This window comes from Palaemon carinicauda, chromosome 11, assembly GCF_036898095.1.
Source record: "Palaemon carinicauda isolate YSFRI2023 chromosome 11, ASM3689809v2, whole genome shotgun sequence".
Classification (NCBI taxonomy): domain Eukaryota; kingdom Metazoa; phylum Arthropoda; class Malacostraca; order Decapoda; family Palaemonidae; genus Palaemon; species Palaemon carinicauda.
In genome coordinates, this window is record NC_090735.1 from 1,703,071 (window position 1) to 1,727,820 (window position 24,750).

Below are 24,750 nucleotides of genomic sequence, written 5' to 3' on the forward strand. Positions count from 1 at the left end.
AAGGAGAAGACTAATTGGTAAGGGACCTCTGATAGTGGTTCTAACACGCCCCAGTTACTATACTGACACTCTATAAGGGTAAGCGAGCTGGGTATATTCCTGGCATTCCATGCAACTTTTTTCTCTGGTATATTTAGCAGTATTTATATCTTAGAAATGGTGCTATAAAGAGCATTTTTACGGAGCGACACAGGTTGAGCCCAGAAATATATTTTTCCTTCGTCAAAATCCCTTTTTTAGTTGCATATAAAAAACGTTCCACTTACAATTTTTCACAATGGTGCCAATTTAGATGACCAAATATAAGAAACCGTGCGAGTTACTCATCAACCATTTTGATTAACAAAGAACAATCACAAGTGGTACAGTACTGTATTTGAGTAACTATATATTCTTTTTGATGTTGACAACTTAAAAACAAATAAATGCTATCATAAACTGAATGTGTAAAACTATACTTAACAAGTATATATAAAGCATTTATTGTCCTGCTCTATTATGTATTGGGTTTGCCATCTTGAGCAATGTGGCTTGAAACCAGATCCTCACAAATATGCAGAACTGCTGTATTGCTTTCACTCCATCAAAATTTTCCATATATACATGCATATACTAATTTAAATTTTACAAAATTTCATGTCATGGTAACTGAAAAACATGACTACTTTAATATGCAGAATAACCATCTAAACTTACATACAAAAATGACTAAACTACAAGGACAAAAATGGGTAACTTTCTTTCATTTTTCATTTTATCAAAATTCACTTCCAAAATTAAATAAAATTCCAATGACATTAAGAAAAAATGTAAAAAGAAGCCAGTACATTTAAGGGACAGAAATTTGTCTAAAGCCGGAACAAATGTTCAGATGAATTCAATGCTAGTTAAATACAAAATTCAAATGGAAAATATAGTTTGATTTAAACATCAGATATACTTACTTTGAAATTCTTATATTCAATGGTTTCAACATTGAATCCAATTGTCGGTATTGTTGAAACGAATTCATCTTGCTTTAGTTTGAAGAGTATTGAAGTTTTACCAGCACCATCTAATCCTAAAGTTACGACTCTCATCTCGATCCTTGCTCCAATATGAATGCGGTTATCCTAGAAAAAATAGAGCGAATTTAAATCACAGTATAGGTTCATCTAAATTTTCATTGGTAGATTTTTTAAATAGAAAACAGGTTAGCCTATAAGATGAAAACAACTTTCTTTTTTTACCTACTGTTTTGAATTTTACAGTTTCTAATTATTGTATGCTTGATAATTTATGTTAATACAGATAAAAAAGAAGATTGAATTAGAATTTACATAAAATTTAAGATAATCGATAAAATTGTGATTTGTTGACAAAAAACTTGCACTTTCTTTTTTTAGAGAAAACTCTTTAAAGTTACCATTACATGATGAAATATGTTCAATTTTACTCAACATTAATTTTCCTTCCTTATCACAGTCCAACCAAAGCACCAAGAAACTTCCCTTTAGTGTACAACCATTTAGCTTGTTAAAATCCAATGTAAATATTGCTCTTTTTTTGGACCACTGAGACTGATCGTATTTTTTTTTACATTCAAAAGAAAAAAAAAAGATTCAATGTCAATGTCGCCTTGTACTGTATTAAATGCAGGATTAAAAATTCCTATGAAGGCTTCTCTTTTTCCGTGCATTAGCACCAGCATAGTTGTACAGAGGTTTTCATCAATCATAATAACTGTGGGTCTGACAATAGAAATGTAATATGGCCTGCCACATTATCAATGATACCATAGTTAGGTTACTTATCTGTGTTTAAACCAGCAGCAGATGGAATATTTGGGTCGATTACCCAGCCTTCATTCTATCTCGAAGTCAGATAGTCTAAAAGTAGACACTGGATTGCAGAAAGGGAAGGGTTATGCAATAAATGGATTTGAATCAAACTGAGAGATCAAGGCTTGTATGACAGCAGTGGACTCTATGTAGAATACCAAAACCACTAGGCAAAACATTACAAGAAGTTAGCTGAAGGCTTAAATCTGGGCAGATTAGAGTATGAACACTGCCACTGGCAAAAAAGAACATTAGCCTTCAACAAATAGATTACATTTATCAACATCACTTTAACTTTTAAAGAGTTTTCTACTAGCCTAAGAGTCATCTGCATCTCTACCTAAATCTACTAGTATAGTCTTTTAAGTATTCTTCCCTGATTTGAAATCAACTCTTCTCATACCTTTAAGAGTCCTTCTGTCAAACCATCCTGACATATCTTCCATAAGTGTCTGGTAAGTTCTCACTCTAAACATCTACGTTTTCAAGTCCCCTTGTTTCCCTGACACAACACAAATGGAAAGATATCTTTATCCTCCAGTAAAAATCTACCATAACAATTTACATACAAATGTAACAGAACCAGTATGATGATTCCCAGATTAACCTATAGCTAATGAACACTATAAAATATACCAGACACTCATAAAAGGTAGAAACAAATTTACTCGCTCCGAACGCTGCACGACCGGCAAGTAAAATTATGGCTTACCCAAGCAACATTACTTGCTATATAATTCCATATACAGTATTGAGCAATAGTATACTATGGGAGTGAGGCAATTGAAAAAGAAGAACTTTAATTTTCTAAAGATAACATAGACGCCCAGAGAACTTCGATGAGGAAACCAGATGAACTTTATGAGAGCTTCAATGAAATAATTACATCTAAAAAAAATTATATTTGTCCATACTAGATAAGTCTAAAAGGAGACCCACAAAATTTCTTGAAAGACTAGAAAATAGTATGGCAATCATACATGTCAATAAACAAAGTACTTGACTTACACACCTTTGTAAATGTGATAGGTATTGCTGGATCAGGGGCAAGAGAAACAAGCTGAGCCAATTGCTGTTCTTGTGAAGTTACGTGAGAAAGGCGAGCTGACAAGTCTCGGGAGGCCGCAATCAAACGTCCATCATCTTGCTGAATAGCACGTTCTCCATCAACAACCACAGCTACCATCTGCAGAGAATTTAGAAGAAAACAAAAAGATGAAATAAATATACATACATATACCAAGGCACTTGGAGTAGCCCACATCAAACAAATGAAACAAAAAATGGAACCTCTCCACTCTATGTTCCTCCCAGCCTAACAAGGGACTCAACCAAGTTCAGTTTTAGGATACACGACCATGTTTACATCATCAAATCTAACAACAAAATAGTGAAGTATGTATTAACACTAACATCTAGCTGTAGGAATTAAATAATAATAAATTCAAAAGCTAACTAACTGTACTTGAATTAAAAGGTTGCTGTAGAATTCCTTCAAATGATAAAAGCACATAATACAGTACAGTATTACTTTTTACCTATGCAATGACTGGAAGATAAATGTTTGCTGGGCAAGGAACAAACACCTGGGTAAGTACTGTCTGCAGTGTTAGAATTGATTCTCGGTGAGTGACATATTGTCAGTTAGTAGACGAATTCAGAACAAGTTCAATAGAGTATAACGCTGTAGTTATGCTCACACACACTAAATCTCTGCTTTACACTCAAGACACACAAGACCTCAGAAAGGGAAGTTCCTTGGTTTATTAAGTCAAATTGGATTCCCTGTTCTACTCTTCAACAGGAAAGTCCTTGGGGTCTTCACAACAGTCATATTGGAGTCACTGTTCTACTCTCAAAAGGAAAACCATCGGGGATCTCACAGCAGCCTAACCCAAAAAAACTATTAAAATAATCACTCAACTTATAACAAGTGTTTCAGTCACACAACATGTAAACTAGGAAGTAGTATACTGTACTTGGATCTAGAATATGGTGCTTCCAGATCAGGGCCCATTTCCAAGTCATGGTGCATTCAGTCAATCAGTCCCTGGTGTTAATAAAGCCAGGAAAACAAATGCCTATTTTATGCGAGTGCTTGTAAATCTAGAATAATGGATATGATGCTTACTGCATGGAAAGTTGAAATTAGATAAACTTATGAATGGAGGGATTGTTGGAAGTTTAAAAAGATCTCAAAGAAATAATATTTACCAGAACAAATCTTTGAGTTGGAAAGGCTGCTGTCTTTTGATAAAACATGTTCTGTTCCTGATATACAAACCCTTAATTTCACTTATGCTTTCCTGTTAGCAATTTAAGTATTAATTAAAAACAGGGTTATAAACTTAAAAATTGCATGCTATATTTACGGATGAAAATCTTAAAATTCTAGGTTTCGGTGTTGGATTATTCATTACACAGCACAGTATTAAAATATGACAGGCAAATTTTTCTCCTAATCAAATTCTAATTTAAATTTGCAAGAACTTTAGCATAAATATTTTTTTACCTCAAATATTTGACACATACAAATTAAAATTTTCAATACAGGTATTCCCAACCTGAGACAAAAGAGTAGCCATATCTTCTTGTTGCTGTCTTATAGAGCACAACCTTTCCCGAATATGAGCGTCCAAAACAGTCATTGCTTGTGTTTCTTGCAGTGTCAACTGGTCTCTAAGTTGAGTGAAATACTGCTTCACACGAGATCTTGCTTCCTCTGCTGTACCTCCAACCCCAGGTTCTACTGTTACATTGTCTGCAGCAGAACCTTCCAACTGTCGGGCCACACTCTCTGTAAAAGGTTTAATTTTCTACATGAAAATAAGTCTTCATGAAATAGGTTTGTATTAGCCAACAACCCTATAATATTCAATCACTAACCAGTGCAAATAAAGTACCCAGAAGGTTTTTATAAAAAATATATTAAAAGTCTTCATAAAATAGGTTTGTATAAGCAGACAACCATGTAATATTCAACCACTGACCAAGTAATATTCAATCACTAACTAGGCCAAAAAAATTACCCAAAGGTTTCTTTATAAAAAAACATGAAATTTATTATTTCATTACCTTATGATTCATTGTGATATATACTATGCAAAAGGAGGATAAATAAAGTTTTTTAAATGTGGATTTATGACTAACCTACGTGATAAATAAAGATTAATCTTGGAAAGTTAAATTGTAACCACAAACGAAAATCCAGTAAATAAAATTATGAATTCCTCATATCTTAAATCTATAAATATCTTTTACAGTAACTCTCCTAAGAGACAGTAGCCATGTTTATCATGATATTTCCTCCTAATGGTATCATAAAAACCTGGCAGGATAATCTACTGGTCAGGTATTACCTGGTCATCCTGAGATATAATGTGTGACGAGGCTTAAGCGGGATTTAAACGATCGAACGGTTTGTCGAATGCGGTTGACAGACAAGTGTTTGAAGTGATGTACGAATATGTGAACAGGGTACTTGGTTGTCAAATATGTTTGTCGAATGGTTCGAAGAAAGTCTGTTCTCGCCGGACTTTTGTGGGGGGGGGGCTTCGTTGTCCACAAACCTTATGCATTTGTGGCTGACTCCACCTCTTCGAACCGTTTGACAAGCAGGTTCGACAACCAGGTTCGACCGTGTAAACACCGCTTTTCACTCATCATTTTGATATGTATGTTTATGTAACAGGTCAAATCTCTAAATCTTGGTTGGAAGAAAGGTGACTGTTCTTGAATAGAAGATCGGGATCCTTCAGACTGATAATAAATGAAAGCTTTTATCTATGTGGTGGTTGCAAGTGAAATTGCATTTTTGTTATCATTGTACATATCTCTCAATAGCTGATGATTCTCCTTGTGAACTTATCAATGTCATTAGCAAAGCAAATATCTAAAAGTTCTTGCGCAGCACTCTCAAGCTCCTTAATACAAGTAGTGGCTCAACTACTGCAGTGTGCGAGGGCATATTGTATGTACACACCGACTACAAACTTGAAGGCTTGCAAATAAGTCATAGGTAGTAGACTCATACCCATAGCAACCAGAATTAATAATGAAACATCGGTTATTATTTTCTTGAGCTGAGGTTTTTTACCAATGCAGATAAATCACACTCATTACTCAGGTCATCTTATTTATCATTATAACATCCTTCAAAAGATTAATTTAACATGGTATATTCACCAATATATCTCACATAATTCATATATACTTGGTCTTTTAGAGTGTACCCTATGGAAACACAACTATGGACATCTTATAAATTACTATCTGTAGTAAGGTTTATTCTTTACAAATATGAATCTTCGTTTCCCTTCAGTTGTTAATTTGAACTCCAGCTCTCTATTGGATACACCAAATCACAATTATCCTGTTCCAGGCTATTTAACTTCTCAATCATTGATTTCAATGAAACTACATGAATTGTGAGGTAGTTAATGGCTGGGATCTTGGAAATGATACGAGCATATGCATAGCTGCTTCACCTCTCTTACTTGTTTAAATAATGGGTTTGTATGAAAAAAAGAGTTGGAAGAACCCAGGCCTACATGGCTGAAGACTATAAAGCACAAGGTAAGAGATGATGAATGGAGAAGTATTGTATTAAAAGCTCAAGATAGAAACGGCTGGCGAAATCTAACCGAGGCCCTTTGTGCCATTGGGCGTAGGAGGAGATGATGATAATAAAGATGATGATGAAAAAATTAATCTTACTAAAAAAAAGTTTAATCTTTCTTGAAACCTAAAGTAACAATGAAACAATAAAGGATGATCCAACGTAATCATAAAATTCCTCATTTGGAATTACAGTACTAACCAAGTTTATGTGCCGAGTCTGTAAGTTCCTGAGCTACCCTCTTGATATGCTGTGTAGTTGTACTAATAGTTGACCGAATCCTTTCTGCTTCTTGCTCCAAAAGTACATGCTGAAAATACAAAACATCAATCAATTAAAGTATGAAAAACTAAAAATGATATTTTGATAATAAAATAAATTTTTGAATATACTTACCCGGTGAATATATAGCTGCAACTCTGTTGCTCGACAGACAAACTCTACGGAAAAACTCGCCAGCGATCGCTACACAGGTTGCGGGTGTGCCCAACAGCGCCATCTGTCGACCAGATACCCAGCTCTTATGTAAACAAAGACTCAATTTTCTCCTCGTCCCACTGCGTCTCTATTGGGGAGGAAGGGAGGGTCATTTAATTTATATTCACCGGGTAAGTATATTCAAAAATTTATTTTATAATCAAAATATCATTTTTAAATATTTAACTTAGCCGGTGAATATATAGCTGATTCACACCCAGGATGGTGGGTAGAGACCAGTAATATATGTTTACATTTTATGAGCTAAGAGTTTTTTATTTCATTTTAGAAGTTATCAAAATAACAAAAACAAAATAAATAGGTACCTGGTAAGGAAGTCGACTTGAACAATTACTCTGCCTTTTAAGTACGTCTTCCTTACGGAGCCTCGCGATCCTCTTAGGATGCTGATCGACCCCTAGGAGCTGAAGTATCAAGGGTTGCAACCCATACAACAGGACCTCATCAAACCCCTAATCTAGGCGCTCTCAAGAAATGACTTTGACCACCCGCCAAATCAACCAGGATGCGAAAGGCTTCTTAGCCTTCCGGACAACCCATAAAAAAACAACACTTCAAGAGACAGATTAAAAGGATAAGGAATTAGGGAATTGTAGTGGTTGAGCCCTCACCCACTACTGCACTCGCTGCTACGAATGGTCCCAGTTTGTAGCAGTTCTTGTAAAGAGACTGGACATCTTTCAAGTAAAATGACGCGAACACTGACTTGCTTCTCCAATAGGTTGCGTCTATTATACTTTGCAGAGATATATTTTGCTTAAAGGCCACGGAAGTTGTTACAGCTCTAACTTCGTGCGTCTTCACTTTAAGCAAAGTTCGGTCTTCCTCACTCAGATGTGAATGAGCTTCTCGTATTAACAATCTGATAAAGTCTGACCAAGCATTCTTTGACATAGGCAAGGATGGTTTCTTAACTGAACACCATAAAGCTTCAGATTGGCCTCGTAAAGGTTTAGTACGCTTTAAATAGAACTTAAGAGCTCTAACAGGGCATAAGACTCTTTCTAGTTCATTGCCTACGATCTCCGATAAGCTGGGGATATCGAAAGATTTAGGCCAAGGCCGAGAAGGCAGCTCATTTTTGGCTAGAAAACCAAGTTGCAGCAAACAAGTGGCTTTTTCTGACGAAAATCCGATGTTCTTGCTGAAGGCATGAATCTCACTGACTCTTTTAGCCGAGGCTAAGCATACCAGGAAAAGAGTCTTAAGAGTGAAATCTTTCAGGGAGGCTGATTGTAACGGCTCCAACCTGTCTGACATGAAGAATCTTAGTACCACGTCTAAATTCCATCCAGGGGTAGCCAAACGACGCTCCTTGGTGGTCTCAAAAGACTTAAGGAGGTCTTGCAGATCTTTATGTTTGGAAAGATCTAAGCCTCTATGCCGGAAGACCGATGCCAACATGCTTCTGTAGCCCTTGATAGTGGGAGCTGAAAGGGATCGTCCTTTTCTCAGGTATAAGAGAAAAACAGCTATTTGAGCTACAGAGGTACTGGTCGAGGATACAGAAACTGACTTGCACCAGTCTCGGAAGACTTCCCACTTCGATTGGTAGACTCTAATGGAAGACGCTCTCCTTGCTCTAGCAATCGCACTGGCTGCTTCCTTCGAAAAGCCTCTACCTCTCGAGAGTCTTTCGATAGTCTGAAGGCAGTCAGACGAAGAGCGTGGAGGCTTTGGAGTACCTTCTTTACGTGTGGCTGACGTAGAAGGTCTACCCTTAGAGGAAGACTACTGGGAACGTCTACTAACCATCGAAGTATCTCGGTGAACCATTCTCTCGCGGGCCAGAGGGAAGCAACTAACGTCAACCTTGTCCCTTCGTGAGAGGCGAACTTCTGCAGTACCTTGTTGACAATCTTGAACGGTGGGAATGCGTAGAGATCCAGATGTGACCAATCTATGAGGAAAGCATCTATATGTATTGCTGCTGGGTCCGGGACTGGAGAGCAATAGATTGGAAGCCTCTTGGTCAGCGAGGTTGCAAAGAGATCTATGGATGGTTTACCCTAAGTGGCCCAAAGTCTCTTGCACACATCCTTGTGGAGGGTCCATTCGGTTGGAATTACTTGCCCTTTCCGACTGAGACAATCTGCTATGACGTTCAAGTCGCCTTGGATGAACCTCGTTACTAGGGAGATGTCTTGACCTTTTGACCAGATGAGCAGGTCCCTTGCGATCTCGTACAACGTCAGTGAGTGGGTACCTCCTTGTTTGGAGATGTACGCCAAGGCTGTGGTGTTGTCCGAGTTAACTTCCACCACTTTGCCTCGAAGGAGAGACTTGAAGCTTTTCAAGGCCAGATGTACTGCCAACAGCTCCTTGCAGTTGATATGCATGCTCCTCTGACTCGAGTTCCACAGTCCTGAGCATTGCCGACCGTCTAGTGTCGCGCCCCAGCCCACGTCCGATGCGTCTGGGAAGAGAACGTGGTTGGGAGTCTGAACAGCCAGGGGAAGACCCTCTCTTAGATTGATATTGTCCTTCCACCAAGTCAGACAAGACTTTATCTTTTCGGAAACCGGGATCGAGACCGCTTCTAGCGTCTTGTCCTTTTTCCAGTGAAAAGCTAGATGGTATGAAGAGGACGGAGGTGTAGTCTTCCTAGTGACACAAATTGTTCCACGGATGACAGCGTCCATACCAGACTCATCCACAGCCTGACTGAGCAGCGTTCCTTCTTCAGCATCTTCTGGATGGATAGCAGGGCTTGATCTATTCTGGGGGCTGATCGTCTTGTTGTTCAGCAACGTCCTAATCAGAGGGTTCCTCATCCGAAAACTGATGAGGAAACGGCAACGGAGTGGGCAACGTCTGGCTCGCTGAGTCCGGTCGCACTGGTGCATGCGTGACGGAGCCGGACGCAACATCATGGAACTGCTGCACAGTCTGTGAACTGTCAACAACCATGGGTGCGCGAGGAAGCACAGCGTCAACCTGAGACTGTCTAGACCGTCTGGGTTGTGCAGTCAACACCCTACCGGGTTGCTGAGGTTGACGCACTGCGTCAAAACAAGTCACCTCTGCTGGTTGTTGAACGTCCTGAACGTCAACAACCACCTCCGAGCGTCGCTTAACGACAACGTGCGGCTGGCAACCCACACTGGGTCGCATCGGTGGAAGAACCACCTTAACTGGCAGACGCGAGTAGGTTACCTCAGCGTCAACAGGGCGCACAACCGACCGGTTGGAAGGTTGTTGGCCAGAAGGTTCGGTAGCAACCTTCTTCGCATTAAAGTCCTTTATCATGAACGCAAGCTTGGACTGCATGTCTTGCAGCAAAGCCCATTTAGGGTCTACGGGAGCAGGTGCGGCAACAGACGGGGTTAGCGACTGAGGCGGTACCGCTTTCCATCCCTGAAAGCCTTGTTTATGCATGACATAATTGTACAGCAAAACTTCAAAGGCTCGAAAACAGCTGTGAAGTTGACCTGTAAAAAACTTGGAGCGTCTCCTGGCCAGGCGCCAGGGAGAGTCTACGAGATTTGAGAAGTCTATCTGGGCAGAGGCATGAACTCCCAAGCAGAGAACTTCTCTCGTGTCATATCAGACTCTCGCTCTATAAGCCAGTTTAAAAGAAGGGAAAGCAAAGGCTGTATCCCCCAAACTCCTCCTGGTGAAAAACCAGTCGCCTAGCCAACGTAAAGCTCTCTAGGAGAGGGAGAGAGCACTAGCTTAAAAACAACGGCTTCAAAGTAGCTAGGCCTAGTGTAAGCTCTGACGTTTAGGCGAACGAGGAGCAGCAGTTACAAAAAGATCCGGACAAAGATCCTTAAAAAAATCATCATGATTTAATTAAAGTCCATAGGGGGCTAAGCAGCTTTAGGCTCCTCTCCATCTGACAGAGTCCTCAAGGGAATATCAGTAGGAGGGGGAACAGCAACTTCCTCATCTACAGGAACCTTGTCCGATAAAAGCCGAGTCTCAAGCAAGGGAGAGACCTACCGTGGTGGCAATGCTTTACAAGCAGAGTCCACACTCACTGGTGCATTAGTAGCGGACCAGAACGCAACGTCATGTAACTGCTTGACAGTCTGTGAACTGTCAACAACTGAACTGTCAACAACTGAACTGTCAACCACAACAGGTGCGTGAGGACGCACAGCGTCCACTCGAGACTGCTTTGACTGCCTAGACTGAGCAGTCAAAACAACTCTAGAATGCGGAGGTTGACGCACAGCGTCAAAACAAGTCAACTATGATTGTTAGTGAACGTCTTGAACGTCAACAGGAGCATCAGCAAGTGGCCTAACGTCCAAATGCGGCTGAAAAACCACACGAGACCGCATCGAGTGTGGTTCTAAACAACCTGACTGACGTGACTTAGCTACGCCAACGTCAACAGTAAGCACAAAGGAACGTTAGGTTGGCTGAAAGCCAGGATATCGATGAGATAAACGGCTAGACTCAACGGACTAATCGGCAGAATAGTCTTCCATAAGGGAGGCAAGCATATTCTGAATGTCTTGCCATACAACCCATTAAGGATCAACGGAAATGGTTGTGGTAAGAGACGAGGGTAACGTCTGTGACCGCAACACTTTGCCAACAAAAAAAACTCTCGGAGTCTGTGTTACGCTTTTGTTAGGCGGCGAGCAGTTATCCGATGACTGCATAGGGTCAGAGCTGTCCTAATGGCTGTAACCAGGATGCTGGACCTGTCCTGAAAGGACTGACTTTCGCTTAAGGGCTTCGAAAACTTGTGACAGGTTTCTTATGCGAAAAGCCTTCGGATGACGAGGAGAAACAACGTCTCTCTCGTCTTATGGTAGGGGAGATCTTGGTAAGATATACTCGATACCATAGAGGGAAACGTCTGTTCGTTGATCAAGGCCTCTCGAACCCATAAGTCGTTTGACATTACTTCTCCCCTGGGCTTGGGAGCATGCAAGAGGTCCCGGACTAGGTGAACGACAGGCACGAACAGACGAACCCTCGGACGCAACACTGTAACACTTTGCGCATATCACTTTATCACTTCGATTTTCTGTTTTGCACTTATTTCACTGAAATCGAAACTTTTACTGATTTCTACCTGAAACACGCAATTCTACCCTTCATTAAAAGGTAGTAATTGCGAAATCAGTCGTATAATGCAAGCTCATTAATACCAGCAAAAAACAGAAAACATATATTAAGATAAAAAAATCAGAGGCTGGGAAAGAGACTAAACACTAGTTCATATAAACTACGTTTTCAATCTCTCACCGCACATAGCCTGGGGACGAGAATAAAAAAACTAAAAACGTTTTATCCTTCCTCCCCGTACAGAGACTAGGGACGAGAGTAACTCGAGAACAACGTTACCCGCTTGAACGGAACGTTTTCTCTCCTCTCTCTCCCTCCGTCTCTATCTCTCTCTCTCTTTCTCTCTTGATTTCGCACCTAAGAGAAGAGCCCAATTATATTTCGTCAAAAAAACATGTTATTTGACTAAAGGAAAAAAACTGAAAGGTTTTTCAAATAAAAAGTTCCTTTAAAATAGAATTTAAAACATTTAAGCTATGAAAGAATGAACAAAACGTCAGAATCGATTTACTCTTACTGCAAAGTGAAACCGTGATACACTCTCTCTCTATCGTAACGATAGAGCGCATGTTGAACGTCCTGAACGTCAACAACTGCGTAGCATAAATAAACTAAATGTTAGTTCATCTTTGAAAACAGTACGAAGACTATCAAAGAAATTCTTTCATAAAAAATTACATTTAAAAAGTTTTAAATCCTTAGCTCTTTAAAAGCTAATTACGATATAAAGGGCTCAACGTTGATTAACTTCGGTTTCCAAGTTAGGACCGCCTACTCTCAGGAAAGGTCGCATATAAACAAAACATTAAAATTTATTTTTATATGTTTATAATAAATGGAAAGTTAATCGAAGAGGCCTAATAAAGGCGGAGAGATATAAAATCTATAAATAATTTATAACGTGATAAGATAATTACTAAAAGCCTAAACACACTTCCGTCTAAGGGAAGGGTCGGCCATTTAAAAGTGAAAGAAAGTCCATACTCTCTTTGTCACCATAATTAAATCTATCCAAAACGAGTTCAAGATTTAAGATGAAGATAAAACACCTGCATAGCGAAAGCTCAAAACTAGAATATAGTACTTCACCAAATAGATATGAAAAACTCCAGTTTAGCAACAGCGAGTAAAGTAAGTCTTGTCGACACGTCGACAGAGAGAAAATTGAGTCTTTGTTTACATAAGAGCTGGGTATCTGGTCGACAGATGGCGCTGTTGAGCACACCCGCAACCTGTGTAGCGATCGCTGGCGAGTTTTTCCGTAGAGTTTGTCTGTCGAGCAACAGAGTTGCAGCTATATATTCACCGGCTAAGTTAAATATTTAAAAATTAAACATAAATTATATCTATATACTGGGTATTCTAACAAATATCAGGACACATTAGTAAATAATGTTGGGCCAGATATAGAAAAACATATCGTATTTTGCCATAATTTTTCAAAACAAAATTCCTTAGGTCCATTGATCTGAGACTAATAAAAAGCAAGAACCTGAACCAAGTAGTTACTTTAGCTCCCCCACTGCAAATCTTTCAAGATCTTACGCACAAAATTCTCAAAGTATTTTACATAAATATTAAAAATTTTAGTTTAATTTTTTAACAGTATAATTACAGTATTTGTTATCTCTTATTTCTATGTTATATTATTCAAAAGGTATTCATACTATACAGAATAGGCAAAGTATCATCAATTCCACAAGTAAGTCTAAAATGATATTTTAATTATAAAATAAATTTTTGAATATACTTACCCGGTGAATATATATAGCTGCAACTCTGTTGCTCGACACACAAAAAACTGTAAAAAACTCGCCAGCGATCGCTATACAGGTTGCGGGTGTGCCCATCAGCGCCAACTGTCGGCCAGATACCATACTCAATGTAAACAAAGACTCAATTTCTTCTCATCCCACTGCGTCTCTATTGGGGAGGAAGGGAGGGCCGTTTAATTTATATATTCACCGGGTAAGTATATTCAAAAATTTATTTTATAATTAAATTATCATTTTTAAATATTTAACTTAGCCGGTGAATATATATAGCTGATTCACACCCAGGATGGTGGGTAGAGACCAGTTAAATATGTTTACATCTTATGAGCTAAGAGTTTTTATTTAATTTTAGAAGTTATCAAAATAACAAAAACAAAATAAATAGGTACCTGGTAAGGAAGTCGACTTAGACGATTACTCTGCCTTATAAGTACGTCTTCCTTACAGAGCCTCGCGATTCTCTTAGGATGCTGACAGACCCCTAGGAGCTGAAGTATCAAGGGCTGCAACCCATACAACAGGACCTCATCAAACCCCTAATTTGGGCGCTCTCAAGAAATGACTTTGACCACCTGCCAAATCAACCAGGATGCGAAAGGCTTCTTAGCCTTCCGGACAACCCATAAAAAACAACATTTCAAGAGACAGATTAAAAGGATATGGAATTAGGGAATTGTAGTGGTTGAGCCCTCACCCACTACTGCACTCGCTGCTACGAATGGTCCCAGTGTGTAGCAGTTCTCGTAAAGAGACTGGACATCTTTCAAGTAAAATGACGCGAACACTGACTTGCTTCTCCAATAGGTTGCGTCCATTATACTTTGCAGAGATCTATTTTGCTTAAAGGCCACGGAAGTTGCTACAGCTCTAACTTCGTGCGTCTTCACCTTAAGCAAAGCTCGGTCTTCCTCACTCAGATGTGAATGAGCTTCTCGTATTAACAATCTGATAAAGTATGACAAAGCATTCTTTGACATAGGCAAGGATGGTTTCTTAACTGAACACCATAAAGCTTCAGATTGGCCTCGTAAAGGTTTAGTACGCTTTAAATAGAACTTAAGAGCTCTAACAGGGCATAAGACTCTTTCTAGTTCATTGCCTACGATCTCCGATAAGCTGGGAATATCGAAAGATTTAGGCCAAGGCCGAGAAGGCAGCTCATTTTTGGCTAGAAAACCAAGTTGCAGCGAACAACTAGCTTTTTCCGACGAAAATCCGATGTTCTTGCTGAAGGCATGAATCTCACTGACTCTTTTAGCCGAGGCTAAGCATACCAGGAAAAGAGTCTTAAGAGTGAGATCTTTCAGGGAGGCTGATTATAACGGCTCAAACCTGTCTGACATGAGGAATCTTAGTACCACGTCTAAATTCCATCCAGGGGTAGCCGAACGACGCTCCTTGGTGGTCTCAAAAGACTTAAGGAGGTCTTGCAGATCTTTATTGTTGGAAAGATCTAAGCCTCTATGCCGGAAGACCGATGCCAACATGCTTCTGTAGCCCTTGATAGTGGGAGCTGAAAGGGATCGTCCTTTTCTCAGGTATAAGAGAAAATCAGCTATTTGAGCTACAGAGGTACTGGTCGAGGATACAGAAACTGACTTGCACCAGTCTCGGAAGACTTCCCACTTCGATTGGTAGACTCTAATGGTAGACGCTCTCCTTGCTCTAGCAATCGCACTGGCTGCCTCCTTCGAAAAGCCTCTAGCTCTCGAGAGTCTTTCGATAGTCTGAAGGCAGTCAGACGAAGAGCGTGGAGGCTTTGGTGTACCTTCTTTACGTGTGGCTGACGTAGAAGGTCTACCCTTAGAGGAAGACTTCTGGGAAAGTCTACTAACCATCGAAGTACCTCGGTGAACCATTCTCTCGCGGGCCAGAGGGGAGCAACTAACGTCAACCTTGTCCCTTCGTGAGAGGCGAACTTCTGCAGTACCTTGTTGACAATCTTGAACGGTGGGAATGCGTAGAGATCCAGATGTGACCAATCTAGGAGGAAGGCATCTATATGTATTGCTGCTAGGTCCGGGACTGGGGAGCAATAGATTGGAAGCCTCTTGGTCAGCGAGGTTGCAAAGAGATCTATGGTTGGTTGACCCCAAGTGGCCCAAAGTCTCTTGCACACATCCTTGTGGAGGGTCCATTCGGTTGGAATTACTTGCCCTTTCCGACTGAGACAATCTGCTATGACGTTCAAGTCGCCTTGGATGAACCTCGTTACTAGAGAGATGTCTTGACCTTTTGACCAGATGAGCAGGTCCCTTGCGATCTCGTACAACGTCAGTGAGTGGGTACCTCCTTGTTTGGAGATGTACGCCAAGGCCGTGGTGTTGTCCGAGTTTACTTCCACCACTTTGCCTCGAAGGAGATACTCGAAGCTTTTCAAAGCCAGATGAACTGCCAACAGCTCCTTGCAGTTGATATGCATGCTCCTCTGACTCGAGTTCCACAGACCTGAGCATTGCCGACCGTCCAGTGTCGCGCCCCAGCCCAAGTCCGATGCGTCCGAGAAGAGAACGTGGTTGGGAGTCTGAACAGCCAGGGGAAGACCCTCTCTTAGGTTGACATTGTCCTTCCACCAAGTCAGACAAGACTTTATCTTTCCGGAAAACGGGATCGAGACCGCCTCTAGCGTCTTGTCCTTTTTCCAGTGAAAAGCAAGATGGAATTGAAGAGGACGGAGGTGTAGTCTTCCTAGTGATACAAATTGTTCCAGGGATGACAGCGTCCCTATCAGACTCATCCACAGCCTGACTGAGCAGCGTTCCTTCTTCAGCATCTTCTGGATGGATAGCTGGGCTTGATCTATTCTGGGGGCCGACGGAAAAGACCGAAAAGCTAGACTGTGAATCTCCATCCCTAAATACAGAATAGTTTGGGATGGGACCAGCTGCGACTTTTCCAAATTAACTAGGAGTCCCAATTCCTTGGTCAGATCTAGAGTCCACTTGAGATCCTTCAGACAGCGACGACTGGAAGAGGCTCCGAGAAGCCAGTCGTCGAAGTACAGGGAGGCTCTGATCTCCGATAGCTCGAAACTGGTACCCCACATTCCTGTGAACAAACCTCAGAAACGGTTGGGAATCCGGGTGTATAGGAATGTGGAAGTATGCCTCCTGAAGGTCGAGAGAGACCATCCAGTCGCCTTCCATAAATGCTGTCAAGACAGCCTGGTAGACTTCATCGTGAAGTTTGTCTTGACAAAGAACACATTGAGCGCACTTGCCTCTTACGTACTCCTGCAGTGAACATGGCTGCCAAATCATGGAGCCATCTCTGAGGGACTTGTCCCTGCAGAGAACGTGGCTGTCAGATCATTGGAGCCATCCCTGAAAGCCTTGTTTATGCATGACATAATTGTACAGCAAAAATTCAAAGGCTCGAAAACAGCTGTGAAGTTGACTTGTAAAATCTTGGAGCGTCTCATGGCCAGGCGCCAGGGAGAGTCTACGAGATTTGAGAAGTCTATCTGGGCAGAGGCAGGAACTCCCAAGCCGAGAACTTCTCTCGTGTCATATCAGACTCTCGCTCTATAAGCCAGTTTAAAAGAAGGGAAAGCAAAGGCTGTATCCCCCAAACTCCTCCTGGTGATAAACCAGTCGCCTAGCAAACGTAAAGCTCTCTAGGAGAGCGAGAGAGCACTAGCTTATAAACAATGGCTTCGAAGTAGCTAGGCCTAGTGTAAGCTCTGACGTTTAGGCGAACGAGGAGCAGCAGTTACAAAAAGATCCGGACAAAGATCCTTAAAAATCAGCATGATTTAATTAAAGTCCATAGAGGGCTAAGCAGCTTTAGGCTCCTCTCCGTCTGACAGAGTCCTCAAGGGAATATCAGTAGGAGGGGGAACAGCAACTTCCTCATCTAAAGGAACCTTGTCCGATAATAGCTGAGTCTCAAGCAAGGGAGAGACTTACCGTGGTGGCAATGCTTTACAAGCAGAGTCCACACTCACTGGTGCATTAGTAGCGGACCAGGACGCAACGTCATGTAACTGCTTGACAGTCTGTGGACTGTCAACAACAACAGGTGCGAGAGACCAGGACGCAACGTCATGTAACTGCTTGACAGTCTGTGAACTGTCAACAACAACAGGTGCGTGAGGACGCACAGCGTCCACTCGAGACTGCTTTGACTGCCTAGACTGAGCAGTCAAAACAACTCTAGAATGCGGAGGTTGACGCACAGCGTCAAAACAAGTCAACTCCGATTGTTAGCGAACGTCCTGAATGTCAACAGGAGCATCAGCAAGTGGCCTAACGTCCAAATGTGGCTGAAAATCCACACGAGACCGCATCGAGTGTGGTTCTAAACAACCTGACTGACGTGACTTAGCTACGCCAACGTCAACAGGACGCACAAAGGAACGTTAGGTTGGCTGAAAGCCAGGATCTCAATGAGATAAACGGCTAGGCTCAACGGACTAATCGGCAGAATAGTCTTCCATAAGGGAGGCAAGCTTATTCTGCATGTCTTGCCGTACAACCCATTTAGGATCAACGGAAATGGTTGCGGTAAGAGACGAGGGTAACGTCTGTGACCGCAACACTTTGCCAACAAAAAAGACTCTCGGAGTCTGTGTTACGCTTTTGTTAGGCGGCGAGCAGTTTTCCGATGACTGCATAGGGTCAGAGCTGTCCTAATGGCTGCAACCAGGACGCTGGACCTGTCCTGAAAGGACTGATTTTCGCTTAAGGGCCTCGAAACTTTGTTTCAGGTTTCTTATGCGAAAAGCCTTCGGATGACGAGGAGAAAATTGTCTCTCTCGCCTTATGGTAGGGGAGATCTTGGTAAGATACACCCGATACCATAGAGGGAAACGTCTGTTCGCTGATCAAGGCCTCTCGAACCCATAAGTCGTACGACATTACTTCTCCCCTGGGCTTGGGAGCTTGCAAGAGGTCCCGGACTAGGTGAACGACAGGCACGAACAGACGAACCCTCGGACGCAACACTGTAACACTTTTCGCAATATCACTTTATCACTTCGATTTTCTGTTTTGCACTTATTTCACTGAAATCGAAACTTTTACTGATTTCTACCTGAAGCACGCAATTCTACCCTCATCAAAAGGTAGTAAATGCGAAATCAGTCGTATAATGCAAGCACATTAATACCAGCAAAAAAAAAAAAACAGTAAACATCTTTTAAGATAAAAAAAAATCAGTGGCTAGGGAAGAGAAGAAACACTAGTTCATTCAAAACTACGTTTTCAATCTCTCCCCGTACAATACCTGGGGACGAGAAAAAAACTAAAAACGTTTTATCCTTTCTCCCCGTACAGAGACTAGGGACGAGAGTAACTCGAGAACAACGTTACCCGCTTGAACGGAACGTTTTCTCTCATCTCTCTCCCTCCGTCTCTATCTCTCTCTCTCTTTCTCTCTTGATTTCGCACCTAAGAGAAGAGCCCAATTATATTTCGTCAAAAAAACATGTTATTTGACCAAAGGAAAAAACTGAAAGGTTTTTTAATTAAAAAGTTCCTTTAAAATAGAATTTAAAACATTTAAGCTTTGAAAGAAGAATGAACAAAACGTCAGAATCGATTTACCCTTTCTGCAAAGTGAAACCGTGATACTCTCTCTCTCTATCGTAACGATAGAGCGCAAACTGCGTAGCATAAATAAACTAAACGTTAGTTCATCTTTGAAAACAGTACGAAGACTATTCAAAGAAATTCTTTCATAAAATATTTATTAAAAATATTCATTTAAAAAGTTTTAAATCATTAGCTCTTTAAAAGCTATTTACGATTGAAAGGGCTCAACGTTGTTTAACTTCGGTTTCCAAGTTAGGACCGCCTACTCTCAGGAAAGGTCGCATATAAACAAAACATTAAAATTTATTTTTTATGTTTATTATAAATGGAAAGTTAATCGAAGAGGCCTAATAAAGGCGGTGAGATATAAAATATATAGAGGAAAATCTATAATTAATTTATAACGTGATAAGATAATTACTAAAAGCCTAAACACACTTCCGTCTAAGGGAAGGGTCGGCCATTTAAAAGTCAAAGAAAGTCCATACTCTCTTTGTCACCAAAAATTAAATCTATCCAAAACGAGTTCAAGATTTAAGATGAAGATAAAACACCTGCACTGCGAAAGCTCAAACCAAAATGAAGTACTTCACCAAATATGTTGAGAAACTCCAGGTTCTACAGCGAGTAAAAGTACGTCTTGTCGACACGTCGACAGAGAAGAAATTGAGTCTTTGTTTACATTGAGTATGGTATCTGGCCGACAGTTGGCGCTGATGGGCACACCCGCAACCTGTATAGCGATCGCTGGCGAGTTTTTTACAGTTTTTTGTCTGTCGAGCAACAGAGTTGCAGCTATATATATTCACCGGCTAAGTTAAATATTTAAAAAACAATGCTCACTTCATGTGTTAAATGTAGATAAAATTTGTGTACTTTATGTTAAAAGACCAGCGTAAAAGTTTTATTTTGACATATCAAATGTTAATAAGATTAGAATACTGTAATGATTTGTAACTCAAAAGATAACATTGTATTTTAGAACAAGAGTTACAGGTAAAGTCTCAAAAATCTCAGTCGCCAGATGTTTATTGCGTAATATAGTTTCACCCTGAACTTCCAAGAAAAAACAGGTTTAAAATTATAAAAGAAAATATGCTGCTGTATTAGGGCTGAGACTTGATTCTTCCACCATTGTGTACATTTGGAGACATTTTTCTGACACCAGTATATTAATTTCTTTGACAATGCTGTTGAAATCTTTAGAAGAAAACAAGGAAGATCAAATATCATCAAAAGTTTCCACTCCACCATTTGCGGCAACAACAGAATCCAAGTACTTAAACGGATCTACTCACTCAAGTAATACTCCATTGAACAAGACATTCAATCTAGCACCACCCAAACCTTACTCTTACCCACATTAGCTCGCACATTTCTTCCTCTCTCATACACCATTCCAAACTCTATCACTAATCGACACAACTTCTTCTCTTGAGTTTGCAAACAATACAGTACCATCTGCAAACAACAATTGATTCACCTCCCACTCATGATCACTCTAATCTATCAGTTTCAATCTTCGACCAAGCACTCGAGCATTCACCTTTCTTACAGCTCCATCAACAAACATATTGAACGACCAAGGTTACACCATACATCCCTGTCTCAGCCCCACTTCCACTGAAAACCCCTCACTCACTGCATTACCTATCATAACACACACTTTACTGCCTATTTATAAACTCTTCACTGCTTGTAAAACCATCCACCAATTCCACATAACCTCGTCACATTCCACATCATATCCTTACCTCTATCATAAGCTTTCTCCAGATTCATAAATGCAAAATACACCTCCTTACCTTTTACTAAATATTTCTTGCACATCTGCTTAACTATAAAAATCTGTACCATACACCCCCTACCTCTTCTAAAGCTCATAATTCTGATCATCCTTCGCATTCAGATCTTCTGGACAGTACCATACTGTTCGTAATATTAGGTATGCAGTTAATTCTAATAGTCATAGCCTTCTCCATCATAAGGCTCAATACTACACAGTAATCTAGAAGTTTTATTCCGGTTGTGGAATGATCTTCCTAATCAGGCAGTTGAATTGGTGGAGCTTCAAAGTTCAAACTTGCAGTGAATGTCTTTAGGTTGAACAGACCGACATAAACCTCTTTTTATAGTTTATATACAGTATGAAAGATCTATTTCAATATTGTTACTGTTCTTAAAATCTTTTATTTTAATTGTCCATTATTTCCCTTGTAGTTTATCTATTTCCTTTCCTCACAGGGCTATTGTTCCATGCTAGAACCCTTGGGCTTATAGCATCCTGCTTTTCAAACTAGGGTTGTAGCTTAGCTAGTAGTAGTAGTAGTAGTAGTAGTAGTAGTAGTAGTAGTAGTAGTAGTAGTCTGAGTTTTTTATCTGTATGTTGTCGTCATTACAATTGTTACTTGGTTAGCATTTCCTGGTATTTTAGAAAATTGTTTTATTTTTCCCCATTTTGATTGTTTAATTTTATTATGATATCATATATCGTATACAGTACCTGTTTTGGCATACAAAATAACAGCTCTGGACATTATAGGGCCTGACCCATTGATCACATTAAACCTTATATTATCATTATTGTTATCACTTGCTAAGCTACAACTCTAGTTGGAAAAGCAGGATCGTATAACCCCAAGGGCTCCAATGGGGGGAAAAATAGCCAAACATTACAGGGACTTCAAATAGTCATAATATTCAAGACTCTATATGTCTTTTTTGAAAGAGAAAATTTTAAACATCTACATTTTACTGTATCGGCAGAAAATTCACATAAATAACACCCTAGTAATCTGAACTAACTTGAGGCTTATAACCAACTAGTATCATTAATGTCATATTAACAAGTTAATCTACCCCATAAGTTTAATACTACCAATACCTTTTATTATCGTTATTGATACTAGCTAAGCTACAACCCTAGTTAAAAAGCAGGATGCTGTAAGACCAAGGGCTCCAACAGGGAAAATTAGCCCAGTGATGAAAGGAAAAAAGGAAATGAGTAAATGATATGAGAAGTAATGAATAATCAAAGTAAAATATTTTAAAACAGTAACCAACATTAAAAGAGATATCTCATATAAGAACTATAAAAAGAGACTTATGTCAGCTTGTTCACCATAAAAACATTTGCCGCAAGTTTGAAATTTTGACATTCCACCGATTAATTGGAATAAATGTGATGAAACTAAAAAAGAAATTATTGTTTTGAAATAGAAATAATCAGATATTGGAATACTAAAAAGCTAACATATAAATATGTTATTTTTATTAATAAAATAAATTTTTGAATATACTTACCCGGTGATTATATAAGCTGCAGCTCTGCTGCCCGACAGAAAAACTCTACGTTCAAAATACGCCAGCGATCGCTATGCAGGTAGGGGGTGTACATCAACAGCGCCATCTGTCGAGCAGGTACTCAGTACTCAATGTAAACACAGAACCAATTTTCTCCTCGGTCCACTGGGTCTCTATTGGGGAGGAAGGGAGGGTCCTTTAATATATAATCACCGGGTAAGTATATTCAAAAATTTATTTTATTAATAAAAATAACATTTTTCAATATTAAACTTAGCCGGTGATTATATAAGCTGATTCACACCCAGGGGGGTGGGTAGAGACCAGCATTACTTGTTTACATTATTATGAGCTAAGTATTTTGTATTTCATTTTAGCAGTTATTCAAAATAACAAACATAAAATAAATAAGTACCTGGTAAGGAAGTCGACTTGAACAATTACTCTGCCTTTTTAAGTACGTCTTCCTTACGGAGCCTCGCGATCCTCTTAGGATGCTGAGCGACCCCTAGGATCTGAAGTATCAAGGGTTGCAACCCATACAACAGGACCTCATCAAAACCTCTAATCTAGGCGCTTCTCAAGAAATGACTTTGACCACCCGCCAAATCAAGTAGGATGCGAAAGGCTTCTTAGCCTTCCGGACAACCCAAAAACAATAATAAAACATTTCAAGAGAAAGATTAAAAAGGTTATGGAATTAGGGAATTGTAGTTACGAATGGTCCCAGAGTGTAGCAGTTCTCGTAAAGAGACTGGACATTCTTAAGATAAAAAGACGCGAACACTGACTTGCTTTTCCAATAGGTTGCGTCGATTATACTTTGCAGAGATCTATTTTGTTTAAAGGCCACGGAAGTTGCGACAGCTCTACTTCGTGTGTCCTTACCTTCAGCAAAGCTTGGTCTTCCTCATTCAGATGGGAATGAGCTTCTCGTATTAACAGTCTGATAAAATAGGATAAAGCATTCTTTGACATAGGCAAAGATGGTTTCTTAACTGAACACCATAAAGCTTCAGACGGGCCTCGTAAAGGTTTAGTTCGTTTTAAATAGAACTTAAGAGCTCTTACAGGACATAAGACTCTTTCTAGTTCATTTCCAACCATACGATAAGTTTGGAATATCGAACGATATTGGCCAAGGCCAAGAAGGCAGCTCGTTTTTGGCTAGAAAACCAAGTTGTAGAACATGTAGCCGTTTCGGATGAGAATCCGATGTTCTTGCTGAAGGCATGAATCTCACTGACTCTTTTAGCTGTGGCTAAGCATAACAGGAAAAGAGTCTTTAAGGTGAGATCTTTCAGGGAGGCTGATTGTAGCGTTACGAACCTGTCTGACATAAGGAATCTTAGTACCACGTCTAAATTCCAACCAGGTGTAACCAAACGACGCTCCTTCATGGTCTCAAAAGACTTAAGGAGGTCCTGTAGATCTTTATGTTGGAAAGATCTAAGCCTCTGTGACGGAAGACTGATGCCAACATGCTTCTGTAACCCTTGATAGTGGGAGCTGAAAGAGATCGTTCTTTCCTCAGATATAAGAGGAAGTCAGCTATTTGAGTTACAGGGGTACTGGTCGAGGATACGGATACTGACTTGCACCAGTTTCGGAAGATTTCCCACTTCGATTGGTAGACTCTAAGGGTGGATGTTCTCCTTGCTCTAGCAATCGCTCTGGCTGCCTCCTTCGAAAAGTCTCTAGCTCTCGAGAGTCTTTCGATAGTCTGAAGGCAGTCAGACGAAGAGCGTGGAGGCCTTGGTGTACCTTCTTTACGCGTGGCTGACGTAGAAGGTCCACCCTTAGGGGAAGTGTTCTGGGAACGTCTACTAGCCATCGAAGTACCTCGGTGAACCATTCTCTCGCGGGCCAGAGGGAAGCAACTAGCGTCAACCTTGTCCCTTCGTGAGAGGCGAACTTCTGCAGTACCTTGTTGACAATCTTGAACGGAGGGAATGCATATAGATCTAGATGTCACCAATCTAGTAGAAAAGCATCTATATGAACTGCTGCTGGGTCCGGGATTGGTGAGCAAAATATTGGGAGCCTCTTGGTCATCGAGGTTGCGAAGACATCTATGGTTGGCTGGCCCCAGGTGGCCCAAAGTCTCTTGCATACATTCTTGTGGAGGGTCCATTCTGTTGGAATGATTTGTCCCTTCCGACTGAGACAATCTG

The 24,750-nt window shown here is 40.3% G+C and overlaps 1 protein-coding gene across 1 annotated transcript in view; it reads right to left on the minus strand.

Moving 5' to 3' along the window:
* Nucleotides 1–24,750, minus strand: part of LOC137649926 (E3 ubiquitin-protein ligase TRIM23-like) — a 43,348-nt gene that overhangs the window by 9,054 nt on the left and 9,544 nt on the right. Inside the window, exons 6-9 of the mRNA XM_068382870.1 lie at nt 6,640–6,748; nt 4,385–4,617; nt 2,833–3,006; nt 945–1,112 (exon numbers count right to left, since the gene is read on the minus strand). Of these exons, the coding sequence (XP_068238971.1) occupies nt 945–1,112; nt 2,833–3,006; nt 4,385–4,617; nt 6,640–6,748 (684 nt within the window). The remainder of the gene's footprint in view (nt 1–944; nt 1,113–2,832; nt 3,007–4,384; nt 4,618–6,639; nt 6,749–24,750) is intronic.